Source organism: Cervus elaphus, chromosome 21 (assembly GCF_910594005.1).
Source record: "Cervus elaphus chromosome 21, mCerEla1.1, whole genome shotgun sequence".
Classification (NCBI taxonomy): Eukaryota; Metazoa; Chordata; class Mammalia; order Artiodactyla; family Cervidae; genus Cervus; species Cervus elaphus.
Genome location: NC_057835.1, coordinates 58273662 through 58301642, shown reverse-complemented (window position 1 = coordinate 58301642; position 27981 = coordinate 58273662). Strand labels below are relative to the sequence as shown.

Genomic DNA, 27981 nt, shown 5'->3' with positions numbered 1-27981 from the left:
TACTTTTCATACTGCTTAGCCTCTTAATCAGAATTATGTTAAGCATCTACTTTCAAAGCCAGAGTTGCCCTTATGTCTCTGCCTTCATGATTCAGGGGTATGAACAAACATGACAAGCATGTCCAAGTTTACCATAAAAGAACCCTTGAAAATTTTACAGTAACTACCATCCCAGTCCATTCAGTCTTTTCTTAATGCCCACAAAATACATAAGAAAACTAAAAGGACACTATATTCCATGTGAAAATTTTAAATATTTTATCATACAAGGATAGGATAGCATTTGAGAGACTAGCAGAACAAATGTATTAATAGAAAAATAAATGAAAAGTTGAAGTTAGTGAAATTGGGGCAAGAATATTTAGGATAAAAATGGGAAAGTTCAGAAGAGAGACAAAGAGGATCAAACAGGCTTAAGTGAAGAGGTAGGGAGAAATTCAAGAGATGTTTCTGATGTAGACTCATTATTAGCAGATTTGATATATAGAACAATGATAGTAAATGGTGAATACAAGAGTCTTAGTTTAACCAACTAGGTAGGTAAAAATGTTAATTATTAAATGGGGAAAGCAGGAAGAGCAATTGATTTGGGAGGTGGGTAAACCAGTGATTCTGCCATAGCATCACAGAGAACTACATTATCCAGGGTCCCTGGTTTCCAAGTAAGTTAAGACAGGTGCTGTTGGAAGACTGGAAGTGACTGTAGGGAGAAGCTATGGTATTTCTTAGTCTCTCACTTTGCTTCAGGCAGCATTTCTCCTGGTGACTGGAATCTTTTCCAAGATTTTACTTCCTATTAGACAAGCTTTCTTTGGTTCCAGCTTCCCCAGTGGCCATAGCTGTAGCCTCAGCTACAACTCTAGCTCTAGCTGGGTGGCCTTGCCTTTTGGATTTTGGAAACTCCACCTCATCCTCTTACCCCTCTTGATAGTGGCTTTCTGCTGTTGCTAATCTGCTTATCTTGCTGTCCTAATTTTAGTTTCTCATCTCATTCATCACTGGTATAAGCAATTCCCAATATTAAATTTCCTGTTTGAAATACCTAGACTTTTTTTTTTCCTTAACTGAAACCTGAATGATAAAGTAATAAATTCAGTTCTAGAAATATTGAGCTTCAGATAAGTTTGGAGCCCCCTGGTAAAGATATTTAGTGGAGGCTTGGAAATAGTTAACAAAGCCCTGGAGACAGAGATAACAGACCTACAAGCCAACAACTGCAGGTGATAGTTAAAGCCATAAGGTTTGATTTCCCAGGTGGAATGAGGAGGTGGAAAGATAAAACCAAAAGGATTAAGCAGTGGGATAACCCCTGAAAAGTCAATATTTTTTCATTTAAATCAGGAAAGAACTGAAGACTGAAAAGGAGTAACCAGAGAAGTAGAAACCCAAGTTAGGAATGTCACAGAAGCCAAATGAGAAACAAAAGTCCTCTAAGGAAAGGGCCCAGTTGAGTCAAATTTGGTGGAAATAACAGATAGAACACATTAAAGGATTGAGGCAAATAAAGCAAATATTTTCCTTTGTGTCTAGCAAAGGGACTGTCTGTCAGACAGTCTGTCAGAACTGTCAGACTGTCTGTCACTACGTCTGTCAGAACAATTATGATACAGTGGCAGAAAGAAACAAGATTATGAGTTAAGACACAAATGAGGCTAGGAAGAGGTTGAACATGTCAAGGAATGTAGGCTACTTTTTCAGGATCCTGAATGATGAAGACCTTGAAAGAAAGAATACCTTAAGATGGAGGGAGAAGAAGGCCTGAAGCTATGAAAGGAGTGGATACTGAAGGTCTCACTGAAGAGGGGATGGGTCAAAAGTAGAAGTAGAATGGTTATCCTTTTTGAAAGAAGGAGGATAATATGGGTGGTCAACATGTTCAATGTTACTAAGTCTGCTTTTTCTAACATGGTATTATCAAGTAGTATCCATCATACACAGATTTCTCTAAAATGAACAGTAGTACCATTCACTTTTGCTCTTATAGCTCCCCTCTAAATCAAAAACAAAAATGTAGTTCATTGAAAGAATCGTGATCATTTTTATATATAAATCACACCCTTGAGGCTGAGTGTTAACTCTTCTCCAAATGTTTCCACCAAGACATGAAAATTCCATGTTTAAAATGGCTGATATGAGCATCTCGAGAAAGAACAAGGATATTTTCATAAAATTGGCTTTCCTAAGTGCTAATCTGTCAAACTTTTTTCTCTTGTGATGAGGTCATTTAAGATTTACTGTGTTAGCAACTTTCAAATATGCAATATTTTTTGCAATACAATATTATTAACTACAATCACCATGCTGTACATTACATCCTGTGACTTATTTTATAACTGGAAGTTTGTTGCTTTTGACCTCCTTCACTCATTTCACCTACCCCTGACTCAAGTTTGTTTTTTCTTAATTGAAGTATAGTTGATCTAAAAATATTATGCAAGTTACAGGTGTACAATATAGTAATTCACAAATTTTAAAACTTATCCTCATTTATATTTATCAAATATTGGCTATATGTCCTGTGTTGTGCAATCTATCCTTGTAGATTATTTTATACATAATAGTTTTTACCTCTTCATCTCCTACCCTGTTATGCCCCTCCCCTCTTCACTCTCCCAAATGTACCCACTGATTTGTTCTCTATATCTGTGAGTCTGCTTCTTTTATGTTCACTAGTTGTAGTTTTTAGATTCAGCAAATTTGGAAAACTGATCAGTGGCCACAGGGCTGCAAAGGTCAGTTTTCATTCCAATCCTAAAGAAAAGCAATGCCAAAGAATGCTCAAACTACCACACAATTGCACTCATCTCACACACTAGCAAAGTAATGCTCAAACTTCTCCAAGGCAGGCTTCAACAGCACGTGAACTGTAAACTTCCAGATGTTCAAGCTGTATTTAGAAAAGGCAGAGGAACCAAAGATCAAATTGCCAACATCCATTGGATCATTGAAAAAGCAAGAGAGTTCCAGAAAAACTTCTGCTTTATTGACTATGCCAAAGCCTTTGACTGTGTGGATCACAACAAACTCTGGAAAATTCTTCAAGAGATGGGAATACCAGACCACCTGACCTGCCTCTTGAGAAATCTGTATGCAGGTCGAGAAGCAACAATTAGAACCGGACATGGAACAACAGACTGGTTCCAAATCAGGAAAGGAGTACGTCAAGGCTGTATATTGCCACTCTGCTTATTTAACTTATATGCAGAGTACATCATGAGAAATGCTGGATGAAGCACAAGCTGGGATCAAGATTGCCGGGAGAAACGTCAATAACCTCAGATATGCAGATGACACCACCCTTATGCAAAAAGCGAAGAAGAACTAAAGAGCCTTTTGATGAAAGAGGAGAGTGAAAAAGTTGGCTTAAAACGCAACATTCAGAAAACTAATATGGCATCTGGTCCCATCACTTCATGGAAAATAGATGGGGAAACAGTGAGAGACTTTATTTTGGGGGGCTCCAAAATCACTGCAGATGGTGACTGCAGCCATGAAATTGAAAGACACTCCTTGGAAGAAAAGTTATGACCAACCTAAACAGCATATTAAAAAGCAGAGACATTACTTTGCCAACAAAGGTCCATCTAGTCAAAGCTATGGTTTTTTTCAGTAGTCATGTATGGATGTGAGTTAGACTATAAAGAAAGTTGAGCACCAAAGAATTGATGCTTTTGAACTGTGGTGGTGGAGAAGACTTTTGAGAGTCCCTTGGACTGCAGGGAGGTCCAACCAGTCCATCCTAAAGGAAATCAGTCCCGAATGTTCATTGATGCTGAACATGACTGATGCTGAAGCTGAAACTCCAATATTTTGACCACCTGATGTGAAGAACTGACTCATTTGAAAAGACCCTGATGCTGGGCAAGATTGAAGGTGGGAGGAGAAGGGGATGACAGAGGATGAGATGGCTGGATGGCATCACCGACTCAATGGACATGAGTTTGAGTAAACTCCGGGAGGTGGTGATGGACAGGGAGGCCTGGCATGCTGTAGTCCATGGGATCACAAAGAGTCAGAAGTGACTGAGTGACTGAACTGAACTGATGAACACTGGGGTGGATGTATCTTTTCAAATGAGAGTTTTCAAACATATACCCAGGAGTGGAACTGCTGGGTCATATGGTAGTTCTATTTTTAGTTTTTTGAGAAACATCTATACTATTTCCCACTGTAGCTGCACCAATTTACATTCCCACCAATAATGCATGAGGGTTCCCTTTTCTCCACATCCTCACCACCATTTGTGTTCTTTTTGATGACAGCCATTCTGACAGGTGTGAAGTAATAACTCATTATGCTTTTGATTTGCTTTTTCTTGATGATTAGTGATGTTAATCATCATGTGCTTGTTAGCTATCTGCATTTCTTCTTTAAAAATAAATGTCTATTCAGGTCTTCTACCCATTTTACAACTTGAGTTTGTTTTTTTTTTTTTTTTTTTTTTTATTATGTTTTTTATGAACTATTTATATATTTTGGATATTAACCCTTTATTGGTCATTTAATTTGCAAATAGTTTCTCCCTTTTGGTAGGTTGTCTTTTCATTTTATCAATGATTTCCTTTGCTGTGCAAAAGTTTTTACGTTTAACTAGGTCCCATTTGTTTATTTTTGCTTTTATTTCCTTTAGGAAATTATCCTGAAGCTTTAGGAATCGGATACAAAAAGATATTGCTCCAATTTATGTTAAATAGTGTTCTGCCTGTGTTTTCCTCTAAAGGTTTTATGGTTTCTGGTCTTAAATTTGGGTCTTTAATTCATTCGGTGCTTATTTTTTGTATATGGTGTTAGAGGATGTTCTAATTCCATTCTTTAACAGGTAGCTGTCCACTTTTCCCAGCACCACTTGAAGATACTGTCTTTCCACCATGGATATTCTTGCCTGCCTTGTCCTAGATTGGCCAGAAGTCTGTGGGTTTATTTCTAGGCTCTCTATTCTATTTTTTCTTTTCTTTTTTAAAATTTTTATTAATTTACTTATTTTAGTTGGAGGCTAATTACTTTATAATATTGTAGTGGTTTTTTGCCATACATTGATATGAATCAGCCATGGGTTTACATGTGTTCCCCATCCTGAACCCTGCTTCCACCTCCCTCCCCATCCCATCCCTCTGGGTCATCCCACTGCACCAGCCCTGAGCACCCTGTCTCAATCATCAAACCTGGACTGGCGATCTGTTTCATATATGATAATATACATGTTTCAATGCTATTCTCTCAGATCATCCCACCCTCACCTTCTCCCACAGAATCCAAAAGACTCTTCTATACATCTGTGTCTCTCTTGCTGTCTTGCATATAGGGTTATCGTTATCATCTTTCTAAATTCCATATATATGTGTTAGTATACTGTATTGGTGTTTTTCTTTCTGGCTTACTTCACTCTGTATAATAGGTTGCAGTTTCATCCACCTCATTAGAACTGATTCAAATGTATTCTTTTTAATGGCTGAGTAATATTTCATTGTGTATATGTACCACAGCCTTCTTATCCATTCGTCTGCTGATGGGCACCTAGATTGCTTCCATGTCCTGGCTATTATAAACAGTGCTGTGATGAACATTGGGGTACACGTGTCTCTTTCAATTCTGGTTTCCTCGGTGTGTATGCCCAGGAGTGGGATTGCTGGGTCATATGGCAATTCTATTTCTAGTTTTTCAAGTAATCTCCACACTGTTCTCCATAGTGGCTGTACTAGTTTGCATTCCCACCAACAGTGTAAGAGGGTTCCCTTTTCTCCACACCCTCTCCAACATTTATTGTTTGTAGACTTTTGGATAGCAGCCATTCTGACCAGTGTGAGATGGTACCTCATTGTGGTTTTGATTTGCATTTCTCTGATAATGAGTGATGTTGAGCATCTTTTCATGTGTTTGTTAGCCATCTGTATGTCTTCTTTGGAGAAATGTCTGTTTAGTTCTTTGGCCCATTTTTTGATTGGGTCATTTATTTTTTTGGAATTGAGCTTCAGGAGTTGCCTGTATATTTTTGAGATTAATCCTTTGTCAGTTGCTTTGTTTGCTATTATTTTCTCCCATTCTGAAGGCTGTCTTTTCACTTTGTTTATAGTTTGCTTCATTGTGCAAAAGCTTTTAAGTTTAATTAGGTCCCACTTGTTTATTTTTGCTTTTATTTCCATTACTCTGGGAGGTGGGTCATAGAGGATCCTGCTGTGATTTATGTTGGAGAGGGTTTTGCCTATGTTTTCCTGTAGGAGTTTTATAGTTTCTGATCTTACGTTTAGATCTTTAAACCATTTTGAGTTTATTTTTGTGTATGGTGTTAGAAAGTGTTCTAGTTTCATTCTTTCACAAGTGGTTGACCAGTTTTCACAGCACCACTTGTTAAAGAGATTATCTTTTCTCCATTGTATATTCTTGCCTCCTTTGTCGAAGATAAGGTGTCCATAGGTGCATGGATTTATCTCTGGGCTCTCTATTTTGTTCCATTAATCTATATTTCTGTCTTAGTATGGTACTGGCACAGTCTTGATGACTGTAGCTTTGTAGTAGAGCCTGAAGTCAGGCAGGTTGATTCCTCCAGTTCCATTCTTCTTTCTCAAGATTGCTTTGGCTATTCAAGGATTTTTTATTTCCATACAAATTGTGAAATTATTTGTTCTAGTTCTGTGAAAAATACCATTAGTAGCTTGATAGGGATTGCACTGAATCTATAGATTGCTTGGGTAGTATACTCATTTTCACTATATTGATTCTTCCAATCCATGAACATGGTGTATTTCTCCATCTATTTGTGTCCTCTTTGATTTCTTTCATCAGTGTTTTATAGTTTTCTATGTATAGGTCTTTTGATTCTTTAGGTAGATATATTCCTAAGTATTTTATTCTTTTCGTTGCAATGGTGAATGGTATTGTTTCCTTAATTTCTCTTTCTGTTTTTTCATTGTTAGTGTACAGGAATGCAAGGGATTTCTGTGTGTTAATTTTATATCCAGCAACTTTATTCATTGATTAGCTCTAGTAATTCTCTGGTAGAGTCTTTGGGGTTTTCTATGTAGAGGATCATGCCGTCTGCAAACAGTGAGAGTTTTACTTCTTTTCCAGTCTGGATTCCTTTTATTTCTTTTTCTGCTCTGATTGCTGTGGCCAAAACTTCCAAAACTATGTTGAATAGTAGTGGTGAGAGTGGGCACCTTTGCCTTGTTCCTGACTTTAGGGGAAATGCTTTCAATTTTCACCACTGAGGATGTTTGCTGTGGATTTGTCATATATAGCTTTTATTATGTTGAGGTATGTTCCTTCTATTCCTGCTTTCTGGAGAGTTTTAATCATAAATGGATGTTGAATTTTTTCAAAGTCTTTTTCTGCATCTATTGAGATAATCATATGGTTTTTATCTTTCAATTTGTTAATGTGGTGTATTACATTGATTGATTTGTGGATATTAAAGAGCCCTTGCATTCCTGGGATAAAGTCCACTTGGTCAATTGGTCATATATGATCTTTTTATTATGTTGTTGGATTCTGTTTGCTAGAATTTTGTTAATGATTTTTGCATCTATGTTCATCAGTGATATTGGCCTGTAGTTTTCTTTTTTGTGGCATCTTTGTCTGGTTTTGGTATTAGGGTGATGGTGGCCTCATAGAATGAATTTGGAAGTTTACCTTCTTCTGCAATTTTCTGGAAGAGTTTGAGTAGGATAGGTATTAGCTCTTTAAATTTTTGGTAGAATTCAGCTGTGAAGCCGTCTGGTCCTGGGCTTTTGTTTGCTGGAAGATTTCTGATTACAGTTTCAATTTCTGTGCTTGTGATGGGTCTGTTAAGATCTTCTATTTCTTCCTGGTTCAGTTTTGGAAAGTTATACTTTTCTGAGAATTTGTCCATTTCTTCCAAGTTGTCCATTTTATTGGCATATAGTTGCTGATAGTAGTCTCTTATGATCCTTTGTATTTCTCTGTTGTGATTTCTCCATTTTCATTTCTAACTTTGTTGATTTGATTCCTCTCCCTTTGTTTTTTTGATGAGTCTGGCTAATGGTTTGTCAATTTATCTTCTCAAAGAACCAGATTTTAGCTTTGTTGATTTTTCTATACTCTGTTTCTTTTGCATTTATTTCTGCATTAATTTTTAAGATTTTTTTCCTTCTACTAACCCTGGGGTTCTTAATTTCTTCCTTTTCTAGTTGCTTTAGGTGTAGAGTTATGTTATTTATTTGACTTTTTTCTTGTTTCTTGAGGTAAGCCTGTACTGCTATGAACCTTCCCCTTAGCACTGCTTTTACAGTGTCCCATAGGTTTTGGGTTGTTGTGTTTTCATTTCCATTCGTTTCTATGCATATTCTGATTTTTTTTTTTTATTTCTTCTATGATTTGTTGGTTATTCAGAAGCGTGTTGTTTAGCCTCCATATGTTGGAATTTTTAATAGTTTTTTTCCTGTAATTGAGATCTAATCTTACTGCATTGTGGTCAGAAAAGATGATTGGAATGATTTCAGTTTTTTTGAATTTACCAAGGCTAGATTTATGGCCCAGGATGTGATCTATTCTGGAGAAGGTTCCGTGTGCACCTGAGAAAAAGGTGAAATTCATTGTTTTGGGGTGAAATGCCCTATAGATATCAATTAGGTCTAGCTGGTCCATTGTGTCATTTAAAATTTGTGTTTCCTTGTTAATTTTCTGTTTAGTTGATCTATCCATAGGTATGAGTGGGGTATTAAAGTCTCCCATTATTATTGTGTTATTGTTAATTTCCCCTTTCATACTTGTTAGCATTTGCCTTAAATATTGCAGTGCTCCTATGTTGGGTGCATATATATTTATGATCTATGTGTCTGCTTTTGTGCCACTACTGTACTGGATTTAATTAGTTGCTTTGTTGTATATAGTCTGAAGTCAGAATGGGATTCCTCCATCTCTGTTCTTCTTTCTCAGGATTGTTTGCCTATTTACAGTCTCTTGTGTGTCCATGAAAATCTTAAAAATTGTCCTAGTTTCTGTGAAAAATACCATTGCTATTTTGATAGGGATTGGAAAGGAAGATGTAAACTGTTACTCTGCAGATGACATGAGTATACATAGAAAAATCCCAAAGATGCCACCAAAAAACTACTAGAGCCCAAAGAATTCAATAAAGTTGCAGGATCCAATATTAATATACAGAAATATACTGCATTTTATACACTAACAATGAACTACCAGAAAGAGAAGTTAACCTCCAATTTTAAGTAAATTAAAAAACAAAACAAAACAGAAAGAAGTGAACAATCTCATTTACCATCACATCAAAAAGAATAAAATATAAAGGAATAAACCTACCCAAGGAGGCAAAAGACCCATAATCAAAAAATTATAAGACACTGGTGAAAGAAATTGAAGACAACATAAGCCGATGGAAAGATAGTTTTCTTGGATTGAAAGAATACTGTTAAAATGGCCATACTACTGAAGGCAATCTACAATGCAGTGCAATCCCTATCAAAATACTACTCAAGCTTCTTAATTGAGAAAGTTGTAGTTCCATATTTTACTTCTACAGATGCTAAGATACCTGAAAATACTAAGAAAATCAGTTTCACGTGTTCTATTTATATACACTGTATGAAGTATAGGAATGGTATAGCCACTTGTGAAAAACCACCAGATCTTCTTTGTCTAATTATCCTGAAGCTATGCATTACACTGTAGACAGTCAGTCTTTCTCTCTCTCTTGTGAGCACATGCACACAGTTTGCTTATAACTAGAGGCTTAAAAATCAAGTAGCTTTATTCAATTCCTACAAAAGTTTGAGCAAAGACTATCCAGACATCAAAAATAGTTTGAAGGGAATGGATATTTTCATAAATGTATTCTATTTTGTTGATAAGATAATTTGGGGAATAAATAGCCAAGGACACAGGTAATGAGGGTAGCAGGTAACAACTTGTGTATTGCTTAGTCTATACCATGCTGTACTGACCCTACCTTACACAGTTTACCTAAGACACAACCTTGCACGGTAGGTAATACTATTACGTCCATTTTGCAGATGACAAAACAGACCTGGAAGGACAGTTTGATCCAGGTTACTTCAGAGTCCAGATTAGACCTCAGGCAGTGTGGCTCTAAAATCCCCAGTCTTAATCACATGCTAAGTCTGTTCAGTCATGTCAAACTCCATTGCTGCAATGCAATTTATAGCTAAACTAGTTTATCTCCTTGAGGTACTTACAAACACAGGTTTTAAAAAGTTGCTTTTTTTTAAAGACCACTATTTGGGGGTACAGTTGCTAAAATATTGCTTTCCCCCCTTAAATGTATCTCTAAAGAAAAGAATATCTCCACAAAAATAATTTTGAATTTTTTTAATGCACAAAAAGAACATCCCAGAAACAGAACAAGTATTGATTTATTAACAATGAAGCACTATATAAAGAAGCCCCCTCCCCACTTAGTAAATAGGAATATAGTCTAAATAGATGTGAAAGGAGGTGAACACTTTAGGATTAAATGCAAACCCTAAAGTTGTATACAACATTCATATATGGCTTATCTCATAGCAATATTATTTTCATAATGATGTACATGACACTTATACTTATCGGTAAGATGCTTTTGACTCAAAAGTTAAACACAAATGCAAAGAGGTAGTTTGGCCAATGCAAGGTGAGAAAAAAAGGCTTTTCCCTTGCTTTGTTTTTTCCCTCAAAAAAATCTTCCATCATTCCTTTTGGTTCTAATTTTCTTCTGGATCATCCAGGAAGATGATAATGCTTCTGGAAGAAGCATCATTATCAAAACCCTCTAAGAACTAATACCCTCTAGTGGACAATGACATTTTTGAAAACAACTACCCTGAAAGTCACCTGGGAAGTCTCCACAGGGTTCCTGTCTCAGTCTTGAATCAGAAATTCGGGCTTAAAGGGGCCCTGTTAAGATCTGACCAGTAAGTTCAGGAATTCATCATGTTTTCTCCTCCAATTCTATGCATGGTCTCATGAGGTGGTCATTTCTACACTGACCCAAGAATATTGGTAGGTGCTCTGTCATTGCAAGTTAGGAACTGCTTTAAATAAAACCTATACATATTGAAGTTTGAAAGTAAAAATTTGAAAAATTCTCTAGCTGGCCTGTGAAACTGCATGAGTAGTAGTATAAGTAACTGCATGTAATTGCTCATGCAGTTGTGTTTCATAAAGTCATCACATCTTAGACTCAAAGGCAGTTTTTGGCTTCTGACCTCCAGATGCCTCATGCTTTAGCTATGGTGAGGAGTGGGGAAGGTCTATTGATATTCAAATTCTCTGACAGGGGTCATTTGATCCTATGTACAAACTAGCTTATCCTATCTTTACAATGAGAAATAAGCCCACAAAGAGAAGTTTCAAGGAGCAGCAAAACATTCATCAATTCGCAAAACTAGAACAGTCATTTATGGGACAATGGTTAGGAACCACTAGAAACGGGAGACATTAACATTAATTGGGTATGACTTGTTACACAGAAGAAAGCATAAATATACAGTAAATAAGAGGTTTATATGCAGCCCCAGCAGGGTATGTACACATCCGAGCTGCTGTGACACTGAGCAGGAATTCCTGCCGCTAAGAGCAGTCTCCGGACACAACAGTTGGAAGGTAACAGATGCTGAGAACAATGTGTGGTAAGACTAGGCAGATATCCACATACACTGATCCTTGAAAATACACAATGGGGGAAACACAGGTCACAAGTAAAACAGCACTTTGCCTGCCAAGGGTCATCCTTCCATAAATATGCACAAGTCAGTTCTCCAGTCGGGCGGGGGGTAGGGGTCTGCAGCCTTGCGCCTCCGGCGGACAGCCCCTCCGCCTCGGGGCACACAGGGAACCCAGTCACACGCTCTACACTTACTCCTGCTGCCTTGGCTGCAGGTCACAATCGCCCACCTTCACAGTCTCCCGATGCAAATCAAACCATGAATAACACAGAGCCCACACCTGCAGCTCCTCCTTTCACAAGGTTCCTGGGAACAGGTTCTGGTCAGAGCCACGCAAATGCCACCACCATGTCCAGGAGTGGGCAGTAGCTGTGTGCACTTTTGCAAAAAACACCACCCTCTGCCCTCCACCCAAAACAAAACAAAACCTCCACCCTCCGTGTCTTTTATTTTACTGGTTAGCTCTGTCTGTAGCTAGGAAGACGCTGTGTTGCTCCTGGGCTCTTTCTATCAGCTTCCTCTTCTTTTTCTTGTTCTTTTTCTCCTTTGCTTTTGGAGTTCTCTTCCCTACGACGGCCGGAAGAGAAAGAAATGAAGACATGTCAGAAAAGGCTCTTGCTCTCGGAAAGAAAACACAAAACATTAAGAGTTTTACACAAAGCCCATCTGGAAAACATCACCTATGGAAAAAGCAGCCTCAAAGAGAAAATTGTTCACATTAATTTTGACGGAATAATAATAATTTACTAAATTGGATATGCTGTCTCAGAGACTGATCTTCCCGTTACAGGGAACTGGCATATTTAAAAACCTCCCAGCGGCCTGATCAGTCTTGCAAATATCATTCTGCCACAAAAATTCCATTTATCCCCTCCTCCTTTTAACAATGCTGCCCTGTACTAGACATCTTTACATCTTTCCACTGCTCCACATGTCAGTGGGTCAAAAGAAAATAAGCATTTATCTACAGTAAATATACCAGAAGTTTCAAACGCCCCTCTCCCTGCCTCAAGGGAGAAAAAAATGTCTAGCTTTTAACATTATTCCCTCAGTGTTCTCCAAAGGCCAATATTTGAAATGACATATGTGGAATACCTCTTTATTTTCTATAAAAATTCATGAGGACATCATTTATTATGTGGTTAAATGGCTTTTTATATCAATCCTCCTAACCAAGGTATTCTTACTGAGAGCAAGAAAAATGCTTGTTTCTGAGGAACTGGTAGGGGTGTGTCTTACTACCAAAAAACAATCACACCCTGTTACTCCTGTTTCTCCTCTTCACCTTAGCCACTAGGAAGCCCAGACCACAGCTAAATAGTTGAGGTTTTCCTCCATCAGGAGTTTGGGGATGCAGTTTTCCCTTGGTCTCTGCTGTATTTGATTCTTCCACTTTGTGGTTACCATTTCCAGTCTTCATAAGGTCTCAACATTTCTTTGCAAGTATGTCTACATAGAACTGTGAGAAAAAAGAATAAGGAACATAGATGTTTGCCTTAGGTCCTTTGCCCTCTTTGGGTTCTAAGCACATAGGAATCATGGGACTTTTAGAACAGGAAAGAGCTTGAAAATTCATCTGCATTTGTAGTTTGGTACTATACACCTTCAGTCCAGGAAGGCTCTTCCTCACAGAGTAAAAAGAATCCTCCTGTCAGCTCTTTTTCCTCTTCTACCTGTCCCTACTTCCAATTTTATCATGTAGTTGCACAAAACATAAGCTTTCTCTTCCTGTGAGGTATAGCTATTCAGTACCACAAATAGAACATTCCATTTTAATCCATGATCTCCATCCTTCCTACATCTAAAAAATCGAATATTCCTGAGATCCTTTTATTACACAGACATAGCTGGTCAGGTTTTCAATCCAGACAGTGGAGAAGGTGGCTGATGACACCACAGGGAAAATAAACAGACCAGAGGTTAGGATGATAGATACGTGCTGTAGGAAACTAGAGTCATCCAAGATTAAAGGAGGTCAGGGACTTTCAAGTGAGGGAGGTGGTTCTCATTTCTCCTCTTTCTGATCAGAAATGGCCTGTTTTGTTTTAGAATGGAAGATAGTCTCACGCATGAGATGCTGGCACACGGTAGACGCACAATTGGTATTCAATAAGTACAGCTTTGCTGAGTTAAACTTTTTATCTCAAGAACAAAGATAGGACGCTATAGTAAAATAATAAGAACATAAGGGTGCCCTCATATTAAATTCTGAATGTCCTTGAAGTTAACTTCTGGTTCTCATTAAATTCTGGCGTTAATGTTATAACGGCATTTGGCCATTTTAAATGTAGTTAATCCTACCCAATGAAACTCTAGTGGAAGGCTTCATTAATCAAAGAAACTGTAAAGTTACAACTATTTAGTAACACTGTAACTAATGATGAGACACACCTAATGAGGGCAGAGAAATACTTAACATAAAATAGCATATTTTAAAAGAAGCTCCACTTATAAAGTTTTATGAAGGTTTTCTTAGTTCTATGTTTTCTCTAAAAAAAAAAATCTTTTGTTAAGAAAATTCACTGCTGACTACCAGTTAAAAATTCAGTCCATTTGTTTCATTTATTTAAAGGCTGGAATTTCTTTTAGAATAAAAACAAAATTAAATGAAAAAATATTTATGCAAACATTTCTAGATTTTAAATTTTGTTTTGTTAAGATATATGCTGAATATACATTATTTAAAGAAAACATCACAATCACCATTTCAATTTTTCATATAAATTATGTAGTTGAATGTTAAATGTTCCCTACTTTCACTAACAGCATATCTATGCTTAATGACTGAAAAGAGAAGGTTACGTTCATGTCACTTACCTAATATATTATTTTGATGTAACTGTAAGTGCCAAGTGGTTTTTGTGTTTGCTGGCTGATAGAACACTGTGTGGTAGGGAAGTTACTCAGTATTTGCATAAGGCAGAAAATTCAGAAATGCTTCTGAAAACTTATTTTATATGATTGTTTGATTATCCCACTGGTAATAAGTTATATGGTACTGGTTCCAACTAGAGATGTTTTGGGAGATTTTATTACAACCCTAAAATTTTGCCTTAGATCTCTCTCTTAAATGACATCTCTGTGCATTGGTTCATTGCTTGGTTTTGTTTTTGGTCAGCCCTATTTCTCATGTAGGATATATTGCAAACGCCAAAGGCTTAAAGCTGGTTAGCCAAGATTTAACCATGGACAGTTCTAAATGAACTGAAAACATTTTGTGGTCCATAGTAGGTTGTTATGACTTTAAGCCAACTCTGAGTAATAAACGATGAAAACATAACCTACCATAAGGTATGAAAGGGGTCTTGCACACATTTTCTGAACGCTACTAAGATTTTCAGATATAAAGAATTGGGAAGATTAAACCTAATAAAATATATATATTTGAAGGTAAGTTATATTGGACATGTGAGCATGTTAATTCATTCCACTTAAGTTCTCAACATCTGTGACTATGAAATTAGACTCAGAGAATGATTTCTGTACTTTCAGATTGTTTCACATTATCAAGCACATTCACCCTGAGCATTTAAGGTCAAATATGGTGCCAGTCACCCAAAGAGTAATTCAACTCATGAACCTAACTTTCTTAGTTCACAAGAGAAAATGTTCTGCCCAAGATGAGCAGAAAAGGTTTGAGTTTTATGAGGAGATTGTCAGCCTTCAGGTATGTTCAACTCTAGTGAAAAATTCTGCATATCCTGGGTACTTGAGAGTGGCCTTAAGTCACTATTAGAAGAATATCTTCAAGATCAGGCAGAATTTGATCTACAGAGCAAATATCAACAGCCCTGTTATGTAAATGCAAGAAGATGACTGGCCCAGATATTACAATTTTTAAGGAAAACATTGCATTTAATGGAGAAAGGCCCCTCTGAGAGGAAAGAAACCCAATAGGTAGGCAGTCTTGTAACTGAGTTGTCTAGTAACACATTATGGCTGTGACTTTCAGTTTCTACATTTATAAAATGAAGATACTACAACCATCTTTCCCCTCGAAGCTTATGAGGCATTATGTAAAAAGGTTGTGTTCCTAGGATGAAAAGATGTGTAAAATATCACAAGCAAGACATGATTATCATCAAAATGAACAAAGTTAGAAGGATGCTATCAAAGCTACACTAACCAACATAATGACATTGACTTGCACACATGTGGAAATGGTCCAACAGGATAACCTATCAACTCTTCTACAGAAAAAGGTGAACAGTCCCTTATGGAAATACTCGTAACATCTAGCTGTAGATTGCTGCTATTAGGATCAGACATAGGATAGATTATTTTGAACCAAGGTATCAGTCAGACTCACAAATTACATGAAGCTGTGAAAATACCGGCTCCACTGCCAGTGAAATGTGAATTTCATTCTTTCAGAAGCTCCCTAATTCAAGGAAGGTCTTCAAATGATTTTTCCTCTTATTAGATTTAGTTAAGAGTCTTTTCATCATGGGAACAATGGTTCTTGTACATATATCAGTAACATACAAAGGCTATCTAGGGTTTACATCTTGATTACTAAGTGCTTTGAGAAAGATTTCCTTATGGTAAATACAATACAAAAAAATTTGAAAAATAAATTCACCCTTGATAGTATACTTGTTTCAATGCTACTCTCTCAGAACATCCCACCCTCACCTTCTCCAGATCACCAGCCCAGGTTGGATGCATGAGACAAGTGCTCAGGGCTGGTGCACTGGGAAGACCCAGAGGGATGGGATGGGGAGGGAGGCAGGAGGGGGGATCGGGATGAAAACACATGTAAATCCATGGCTGATTCATGTCAATGTATGGCAAAAACCACTACAATATTGTAAAGTAATTAGCCTCCAACTAATAAAAATAAATGAAAAAAAAAATTCAGTAGCTGTGACTATGGAAAAAGATAAAAGCTTCTCTCTGTAGACATACATGTACACACACAACAGGGCAAAGTAAGCCACATCATGCAAATGTAATTGACCATAATTACCATTGTTATAGCCACAACTATGATGACGAGGCTAATCACCTGAAACCAGTACCAATTTTTACTAAATTTTAATGATAAGTCTGTGATGTTGACTTGAAACCTGGGCTTCACTGTATTTATGAAATTCACTATGGGGACTTGGGAGTCACCTTCAAAGCAGCTGAAACTGAGGACTAGAAGTCTGTAACTACTGACTCAATGAATCTTAGACTTCAGAGGGGGTGCTGGATGCATAACATAAGGTTGCTTCACATCTAAAGCCACAAGGACTGAGATGTAGACAATAAACAGAAATTGGGTTATTTCTCTTTTTTTGTATGAGCAACTTTAGTTTGCCTAATAGCAAACTAAAGCAACTGAGATTTATTTATTTAAGAGTGATTGATAATTCTCTGGAAAAGTGCCAGCTGCTTCCTGAACTACTTTAAAAGCTAAAACTAAATAGACAAAAGACAAATATAATTCATAAAGTAAGTAAAATAACTATTAGGTATATTTCAAGAATCAAATCTCATAATTAAAACCTCCAACTAGGGTGAGCTGTCACTGCAAAAATTCTTAAAATATGTAAAAGCTAGTGAGAACGTGATAAAATAGGCATCAGGATGCATTATAAGAACATAAAATTGATACAGCCTTTTTGAAAAGCCATCTGGCAATGTGTACAAAAGCATTAAAAATATTCTTAACTTTTGACTCAGATCTAGGAATCTATCTTAGGAAAGTGACCTAAAGTTGGACAGAGATTTACACATAAGAGTTGTTTACTATTATTCTAGAAAAATTGCAAATTACCTAAATGTCCTACTATAATTTTTCATGACCTCTTTTTTTATGATTACAGAAATAATAGTTTGTTTTCAGCTATGAATTGAAGTTTTTTGTATTTTAAGGCCATGACAAATTTATTCCTAGGAGTACTACTATAACTTGTCCCTAAAACTTATCATAAATGAGTATAAGGAAAAGCCTGTCATTCAAAAGCATTCATACTGTGGTGGTAAGCATGTTCCTCAGTAGAGGCATCAGTCACAAAAGTATCTAAGCTGTGAAACCTTAAGAACTACTACCTAAATATTTTGGACATTAAGAACGGATGCTAGCTCACAAAGCTTCTTTTATCTAGAAAGGAGTCCAAAGAGGCAAATATGATGAACATGACTGGGACCTCCCCCCCTCTATATTCTACACAGCCCAAGATAAAAATCTTACCACTGTTCATAATGGTTCAGAACAACATATTGATGGTTGTTTATTTACATCAGCTGGAAAGCCAGAGAGAGTGAGCTAGTATGAGTAAAGGAAATGAGTCTATTTGGCTCCTTGATAACAGTAGTGCAAAGTTCATTAATTGTATTTTTATCTGGTTTTTCAAAAATACACTCCACTAAAAACATTTCACAGAGAGACTGTTGTCGTTTTAAAGGACTGGCAAATTGTTCAATAGTTGTTTGATGGCTATGATCAAATTTTGAGAAACTTTTAGGGACAATCCAATAAACGTCATGGTGTTGAAAAATAACAAGCCACCTACTAAGGAAACTTTACTAGACATCTTGAATTTCAAGTCATAATTTGAAACTTCCAAGTAGTCACTTAGTCTTTCCATCTTTACATAAAAAAAAAAAAAAAAGCATGTGCTTTTAAAATCTACACACAATCTGGAGATAACTTACTAGTTATCTTGTTTAAATTCAAGGCCATTGGTGGAGAGTGACAACCATCCAAAGTAAAAAATAACCAAGAAAATGGGTTTCTCTGAACATATAACATGAAAATGATTCAGAATTCAGAATACTTACTACCTATCGCAAAAAGTCGGACATGACTGAACGACTGAACTGAACTGATGCAGATTTATACTAACTTGTAAGCACTAATTCAGTAAACGAATTCTGTGTATTATCTGTAAAATTTTACTGTTCTTTTTTGCAAAAAGACAATTACAAAATGGCTTCTTTTCTCTTTGAGGCCTCTCTACTCTTCTCAGAGACATTTTAGTAGGCATGAGGTCTGTTGCTTATTTCGCTGAAAGGGAAGTCCCATTTAGTTTAAAAATCTTGTTTCATTGTCCAAACTGAAGAGAGCAGAAGAGAAAAAGTAATCCTGAGGATGACCTAAACCTTTATGAATTAAGTGTATTACCACTAAGATGTCCCACACGTGGTGTTTCAAAATTTCCTCAATGAGTAGCTCTGGATAAAATTATTGTTCTTCAGGTATAGGACACAACTTCTATTCCTGAGTCCTTATCAACTCATGTGAAGCAATAAAGATTACAGAAAAGTAACTTGAATAATATGAGTTTGTTCCATATAACATTGATCACTCCAGTTGATTTAAGTTCTTTGATATCTGGTACCTCAAACAGAAAAGGAAAATCAATTTAGACAAATTTCCATAGAGTTTAAGAAGAGTGAACATAAACAGAGAGGTGGCTTCAAAAATATCTCAAGTTGTTTTCATAACTATTTCAGATTCACTGTAAAGGACAAAGAGTTTCAGGGTAGAGAAGACGGAAATATCCTGTCCAAAATTTCATTTGTGTGAAAAAACAAATATATAACTCTACCACAAGGGGGCAATAATTCACTTTTACTGTAAGAATATCTCTGGTTTAAAATATATATACAGGGGAGTTTTTAGGCTCACACTTCTTAAATACTTTCTTTTAACCCCAACTGAAGGTCTTTTTTTTTCTGGCGGTGGGGGGTGGGGGGCAGCTGGCAATGGTAAGCTCTGTAGTGAACTAGAGAATACATAGCAAGATCCAAATGCAGGATGAAGAAAAATATAGTAATTACATTTCTATTAAAAAGATGTTTGAGGGTAAAGGAGGTGAAGGAAAAAGAAAACAAAATTAAGATGAAATCTGCTGAAATTATGCAAACATGGATTTAGAAGGAAAAAAGTATTATTCATAAACTCAGGTTTCCAATTTCTTATGAGGAAAGCTAACATAAACTGCCTGCAAACAGTAGGTCTTTTTCTCTTCACGTCTCTTATCTATGAGAATGGAATTGTAAATCTAAAAATGATCTTCATTATCTTCTGGTCCAGGAAATGCACGGAGATTTAATATCAAGTACAAAAGCTGATCACTAGGTGATAATCCCTAACCAAGGCTTCTGCTGGCGTTGGCTTCCCAGCCTCAGTCACTGGGCTGTGTTCAAAACAGTGGAAAGACAGCAAGTATACCTGACATCAGTACCCTCCGCTCTAGTCCAGCTCTGCTAAATGCTTTAGAAATGAAGCAGGCCAGGCACACAAAAACTCAAGCGACCCACCCAAGTTCCTACAGCTAATCAGCAGCAGAGCCGGACTTGGGACCAGCTTTCAGTATTTCTCTCTCAATTTTACAGCTTTAAAAGTGTCTGGATAAGGACACAGCAATAGTTACTTTTCAAAAGACAGAAAAGCATTAGGCAACAACTAATATTGCTCTGACAGACTTCTAGGAGGAAAGTCCATGACCTCATCATAACTGGAAACCCTTTATGAACTGGTAAGTACAGCGTACATGACAGCTTATCTATAACTTAAACTTTCTGTACATTTACATTGCCTTGATTCATTGCTTATTCTTTTCCATACCTTTTACCAAGATGCAATCTATGAAATTTCTTGAGGGGGGTAAGTGGATTGGTGAACATTTCTGCTCTAGACTATGCACTGTAAGCACTTCATGCGCATTCTCATGTAATTGAACATCATCAAAAAATGTTAAGAACCAAACCATTCTGCTAGAATGTCGTACAACCATGCACCCTACGTTTACTCAAAACAAATAAAATTTGCAGAAAACCATCATGCTCATTTGCCACTCTTAAGTCAGAGAAACATCAAGTTCTGCAGAGAAAATGATACTGATTTCATTTGATTAGGAGTGATGGGATAAGCAGAGAAGAATTTCAAGTTGCTCCAAAGCTGACTTCATACTGTAACGGAAGGTACCTTTTAAGATAATTCTATTTGAATAAGATGATTTAATCCCTCCATCTTGATCTTCAATCAATAGCCGTTAACTAAATGAAAAAAGAAGACCAAGAAATGATATTTAGGACTATCATCATATGGCAAGCATTTATTTAATTTGGATTCAACACAATTTGGAACTTGAAGACATACCCACAAGTAAAAAGAACATAAGTAATGGTTTCTACATGGTAGCCACATCAGAGCATGGGTTATCAGTCTAGCCTATGGCTTACCTAGATGTCAGGCCCTACATGAGGACAGTCAACACAGGGTGACATGAGGGGATGGGCGCTCCAGCCTCCATAAATGTGTCCCGTCCCCTGTGCCCCTGTAGTACTTTTAACCTCCCTCCCTAAAATATTTGCCACCTTTTGTTGCAATTTTATGTGTGCTTGTATTTCATGGCTACTAGTTTGTGAATAAGTACAAATAGCCACAATTTAATGCCAATATGTGTCACAGAGTACTGGTTAGAGACTTTCTAAAAATCAAGTTACAGATATTCACTCAGAGTGATCTCAACTAATATGGTGAGTTAGAGCAAAGATTTTAACACTGAATATGGTCAGGAGCCAAAACCATAGGGTCTCTGTTGTCCATCATCAAGTGAACTCTCTTGCTCTTCCTGGGCTCCACAGGGCTTTCGCCCTCAACTACAGCTTACACATGAACTATGAAGAGACCTCTGGCCCTGACAAAAATCCCATGACCTTTTAGCTCACCTCCTTCTCACAACAGCCTCAATCTCTTTTGCCTGAATTGCATACTCCCAAGGGAAGAATTCAATGTGCCTTGCTCCCCGCTGGGCTAAAACACAGAGTCATGGATGCCTGGCTAGTCCACAGATAGGTCACTGCCAGGCCCAGCCTGAGTGGCAGGGGAGTCCCGTGACACTGGCTGGGGCCAGCGTCTAGGACACGCAGTTAAGGACATGGGTTTGGGGGTCAGATCGCCACAGATTCAAACCAGAGCTCTGCCTCTCCAAAGCTAGTGATCCTGGATCAACTGATCAACTTTCTCTAAGGCTTAGTTTTCTCTTCTCTAGACTGATAATATCAATGGTATCCAACTTGACATTGCTGTAGGGATAAAGAAAATGTCAAGTTTCAGATCCTCTACCTGGCACGTACATGGTAAATCACTTCTAGCACCAGATGAGGTGCCTCGCGGGTGTTTTCTAATCCTTATGACAGCCCGCGAGGTAAGCATTATTTTCACTTTGCCCATGAGGAAATAGGTTTAGAGAAGTTAAGTAAATAGCTCAGAATCACATGGCTCGGCAGTGAGTCAAACCAACATCTGGCAGATTCTAAAACCTGTACTCTTTCCACTATACTCTTTGGATCCCGTGTGCCCAGCAAAACGTCTTTGATCTCATAATCATTTAAATGGCTGCTGAACAACAAATTAATCAGTAAATACTAGACCGAAGAAAGGCATCGACCTCCCCACCCAGTCCCCCCACGCATCAGGGTGCTTGTGGGCTGTATTAGCTCCCCAGTGGACCTGGCCTACAACCTCCACTTCTCATATTAATTATTCTCTGGGGTTAAAGGCCTTCAAAGCCTCAGTTTCCTGGGGTCATGCAACACATTTAAGCATTTTGAACTCAACAGTGCGCCCGTGGTAGAACTCAAGGGAAGACGACACAGGGATGTTTCTTTTTCAGCTGAGAGTTCCAAAAGCTGGATCATGGGCCAGAGACAGTAGGATCCTCCAGGGAGGGTTTTTTGTTTTTTTTAAATGTAGGTTCCCTAGCCATACACTTCTGAATGAAACCTTCAGGAGGGAAAATCCAGAATTTTGGGCTCAGCTTCGGACATGATTCAGTGCAAAATCAAGATTATATGCAAGTCTAGAACATAAAGCTATGCTGAAGAGGGTGTGGGCAGTAGAAAGAAAGAGCTTTGGAACAGGAGAGAGAAAGAAGAGCTAGTGTATGCACGCTCAGTTGCTCAGTCATGTCCGACTCTGCTACCCCATGGACTGTAGCCCACCAGGGTCCTCTGTTTATGGGATTCTCCAGGCAAGAATACTATGGTGGGTTGACCTTTCCTCCTCCAGGGGATCTTCCTGACCCAGAAATCAAACCCTCATTCTCCAGGTGAATTCTTTACCACTGAGCCACCAGGAAAGGCCCAAGGAGTGCTAAACCATCCTTTAAAATAAATGGCATCCTCCTTCCAACTCAGCTGAGAGGTCACTTCCAAATTATGAAATGAGGCAAACCTCTTTGTGCCTGGACTCCCCTCCCAAGATTCTGTTTGTGGTGATGCCCTAAGAAAGCAGCAGAGATCAAGCTACCCATGTTGGAAGGCATGTGCACACCTTATCTTTTCATTCAAGCTGGGTTATTCATGCTGTAGGTCACTCATGTTACAGCAGATTCATTTCTCCTGTGATTATACCCCACAAACTTGCTTCACTCTATAGAATCTATCAATTCACTCAATATATTCTGTTTTGAAAGACAATCTATTTGGTTTGCCAAAATTCTAGAGTTGGACCAAAAAAAAAAGAAAAAAATTATAGTTGAAAAAAAATTAAACCTATGATCAACTTTGGAGCTTCTGCCTTACTTGGGTACAGATTTGGCAATTTAAACATTGAAAAAACAAAAGAAGTACCCCTCATACCTGGTGACGTGAATACCAGGGGTCTTAAAATTGTTGTTGGCTGTATCACAGAAAGGAGGAGACATATTACAAGTCTTTTTCCTTCTTTCAGAAAGATACTATGAGTTTCCTTCATGTTATTGAATCATCACCACGATGCTCTGTTAGCTGTATGCCAGGACTAAGTGTTTTATATATGTTATCTCATTTCCTACTAAAAATATTCCTAGAAATAGATACTCTCTCTTTGGTCTGACTTTGCAGAAGAAATCCAGAAGGTCAGAGAGGTAAGATGACCTCAGGTAACACAGCCAGTAAGTAGGAGAGTCTGGATTTGAACTCAGTCTGGTCCCAAAGCTTACCCTCTTATTATCCATTATGCTATACTTTCTCTCATCACCTTTGTGGTATAATAACTGTGATATCCTTAGAGGGAAGCAAGTAAGATGGAGTCAGTATTACATGCTTCCCTTTAATCATAAACTCCCACAAACCCTACGAATCGGCCATTCGATTAAACAGTTGAACCATTAAATCCCTAAAATGGGGGCTGGGTCTATCATTGGTTTGTTACAAGACCAAGATGATCAAGGGCGTATTTTCTTTGTTATTCTTGCAAGATAAGGAAAGTAAACAAACACTTGCCAAAATAAATAGTCTCCACAAGTGAAGATCAGACAAATGTTTTGGTCACTGTGAATCTGACAACCACCTGAGTAGCAGCAATGGATTTCAATTAGAAGAAAAACACTTTTCAAGGTACTCTAAACAACATTTCACACAATTAATGATGACTAACTAAATCTAAGTAGCATGTTCCACACAACTAATGATAATTAGAGACATCACATTTCTAAGATTGTAAAAAGTCTGCAACTTTTGCCGGGTTATCTTGAATCTTGGTATCTTTGTGATTACCAGATAACAAAAGAGCAGAACATAGCTAATTATATTTTCCACAAATATCCTACTGTTTAATAAAACGAGTTTACTTCCCCACAACTGAAAATGGCATTTCACTCTCCAGAAAGTGTACTTAGACCGTTAAATATATAAGCTAAAATCAAAATAAACTACTTCACATACGTACACACATATATACACATCAATATCTGTCGTATTTCCCAAGCACTGCTTATGTTCATGCTTGTATCACTATGTTCTAATCAGGTTTATTCAACTTATATGTTAAAGAAAAACATAAGAAATGAAAAGTTTACATATAACATGAAAAAATTTAATGTAAATGATTTAAAATAAATCACTGAACCAGATATATCCAAGAGGAGACTTGCATTCCAAACTACTATAATTTCAGTAAAGACATCACCTGAAATTTGATAAGAAAAACTACATTAAAAAAATCAGTGAGTTATTACTATGTTGTAAAATACATACTTCTCACAACCCGAGCAGAGCAGATTCAAGGCCCTGTGCTAAAACTTGACCTAAAGCTTCAATATGAAAATGGTTATTTTTAAAAAGGACTTTTGGGAAATACTACAGAGAATCAAAAGAGATGTCAATGGTCATAGGGTATTTTAACAATTATATTTTAAATTAGAACTGCTTTTGACATTTCTACTTTGTTGCTAATCAAAAATAGATATTAATACAATTATAGCTACAGAGCTATAATACAACCATGTGAAAGTGAAAGCCGCTCAGTCGTGTCCAACTCTTTGCAACCCCATGGGCTATATACAGCCCATGGAATTCTCCAGGTCAGAATACTGGAGTGTGTAGCCTTTCCCTTCTCCCAGGGGACCTTCCCAACCCAGGGATCGAACCCAGGTCTCCCTCATTGCAGGCAGATTCTTTACCAACTGAACCACAAGGGAAGCCCAAGAATACTGGAGTGGGTAGCCTATCCCTTCTCCAGGGGATCTTCCTGACCCAGGAATCGAATCTGGGTCTCCTATGTTGCAGGCGGATTCTTTACCAACTGAGCTATCAGGGAATACAACCATAATAATTTATTTATCTATTGGAGAAGTTAGAGAGAACGTTACTGAGAACAGATGTGAAAAGCTTTCTGCTTTACCACTTTTCAAAAATTAGGTTACCATTTTTCAAAAAATTAGGTAAACATTTTTCTGACAGAAGCTTAATTAGAACTCAGTTGGAAGATAAGGGATGAATTAAGAAACTTCTGGAAATCACTTCCCATCAGTTTGATTCTAATACAAAACAAAAATAAATGTGTGGGTGATAAATATAAGATTGATACGTATACTTTGATCCTTTTTAGAAGTAGTTTTAAATTACCCTAATGTGTTTCCACTTGGTCACCTGATGAGAAGAGCTGACTCGTGGAAAAAGACCCTGATGCTGGGAAAGATTGAAGGCAGGGGGAGAGGGGGATGACAGAGGATGAGATGGTTGGGTGGCATCACTGACTCAATGGACATGAGTCTGAGCAAGTTCTGGGAGACAGTGAAGGACAGGGAAACCTGGCATGCTGAAATCCACAGGATTGCAAATATAGGACATGACTGAGCAACTGAACAGCAACAGTGTGTTTCCAAGTCTTCTTGTAGAAGAATTTAAAATTCTACCAAATAATGCCATTGAACTATCTTACATTCTGGTTCACTGAAAGTCTTAGTAGCAATGAGGTATGCAACCAAAATTACCAGGGACAATTTCTCTGAGGTACGTGTGTGTATTCCTAAGTGCATGTGTATCCAAAATATATCCGCCTCCATAGACCATCTGGGCATATTAGTTGAGAAGCCAGCTTACTTTCATGTAAATATGTGTGTTCATCTTACAGCATAAAGTTATATTTTTCAGATTATGACCAACAAATTATAAGTTTCTTTTAAAATAAGACTAAAAAATTCTGGGGAATTAAAAATTGTAAACTGAAGAAGGCTTGCAAAATTCCTATGGTAAAAATTTATGACTTGGAGTCATCAATAATCAATGCTATTTTTCTGGTTCTGACAAAGAACATTCTGCACTGAACAGCAAAGTTTCTTTAAGGGGCCAGTTTTCATCCATACAATACAGGAAAATGATTCCTATTAACTTAGGACAGAGCACAACTTAAGATCTCTCTTCCAGTTCCTGTGCTCATAAATAAAATATGGAAACAACCAAAAATATGGACAAGAGGAAGTTGTGTGGTGACAGGGAAGAAGAGAGGGAGGAAGGGAAGAAAAGGAGGGGGAGAAAAATGATTGACCATTATGGCTACCATTCAACTCAAATGCAAATTAGTCTAGGGGACCATTTTAGAAATATTTCCTCATTTAGAAATCAATCACTGATGTAACTCAAACACAAGAAGACATTTTCATCATGAAAGGATATGATTTTTGAAGACTTACTAAGCTACTAGTTGTTAGAGCTTATAAGCTTATATAAAGATTGCTTTGTCATAGGTCCTATCCTAATGATTTCCATTATAGGAACACCAGTGAAACTAGATCATAAGGAGGTTCTGAACACATGATCTGCTAGGGAAGTGTGCAAGGAAGATGGTACAAAAACAAAATGGCAACATTTGGGTCATATGCATTTTGTTCTAAGCATTAAAGTAAAAAGGCAGTATGATGACTATAGTTACTAACACTGTAGTGTCTGTGTGTGTGCATAGTCATGTGTTACTCTTTGCAACCCTATGGACTGTAGCCTACCAGGCTCCTCTGTCCATGGGATTTTCCTGGCAAGAGCACTGAAGTGGGTTTCTGTTTCCTCATCCAAGGGGGTCTTCCCAATCCAGAGATCAAACCCATGTCTCCCATATCTCCTGCATTGCAGGCGGATTCTTTACTGCTGAACCACTGGGGAAAAGTTGCTAAGAGTAGATTTCATGCATTCTCATCCAACACACAAAACAGTAGGTATGTGAGAAGGTATGTTAATTAGCTAAACTATAGTAATCATTTTGTATATGTAAATCAAATCATCATGTACACGTTAAAGATATATAATTCTTATTTAAAAACTAAAGAAAAGAAAATGGCCATTTGATTTGGTCCCTAGGACACCATCAATGACCTTTAAAAGCAGGAGTTCAGAGATGGTGAATGCAGAAACCAGGCTAGCTGCATAAAGTCAGAAATCAGGGAGTGAAGCAGAGAGCATAAAGGCTCCACCAGAAAGCACTATTCCAAGAGAGATGGAAGGAGGGAGCAAGGGATTCTTCAGAATGGGGAAATCTGAGGTTATTGACACCTGAGGAAGAGAAGCAAACAGCAGATTGGAGATGCTTTCTACTATGGCTATGATGTGTCTGGCCACATTCACATGATCAAAGGGATTAAAAAAAAGCAAAGAGAAGGGACTCTCTCCAGGCAAAACTGCATTAGCACCTTATCTGGTAGTGTTAAGCAAAGGAAACTATTTAATTCCTGTGTAATTTGCTCTGTATCTGGAGTGCAGGGAAATCCAGAGACCATGGATATGTTTAATAACATTCTTTGGTTCCTGATCCCTTCCTCATAGAGTCATTCTTAGATCTCTTTACAAGAGAAAGCCAAAAAATTAATGGTCTTTCCAGCAGGAAAAAATTGAATTAATGTATTCTCTGTGCCAAACTGTGATAATGAAAAGTAAATAAATAAAGGAAAAAGAAAAGTAATATTTGAGCTTAAATCCTTTTCCAAATTCATTTCACATAACTCCACAAATTGTGCATTACACAAGTTGAGTACACTGATGAAATACTGTGGCTTTTCCATTGAGCAATAAGTACTCCCTAATGCCAGCAAAATTCTATTTTATAGGTAGAAATTAGATCAGTTCCCATTAAGGGTTATCTGAATGTATAATG

The 27981-nt window shown here is 37.4% G+C and overlaps 1 protein-coding gene across 1 annotated transcript in view; it reads right to left on the bottom strand.

Moving 5' to 3' along the window:
* Positions 1-10287: 10287 nt before the first annotated feature.
* The window catches only part of RSPO2 (R-spondin 2), a 162051-nt gene continuing 144357 nt past the window's right edge, over positions 10288-27981 (bottom strand). Inside the window, exon 6 of the mRNA XM_043879916.1 lies at positions 10288-12203. Coding sequence (XP_043735851.1) covers positions 12088-12203 — 116 coding nt within the window. The 3' untranslated portion in view covers positions 10288-12087. The remainder of the gene's footprint in view (positions 12204-27981) is intronic.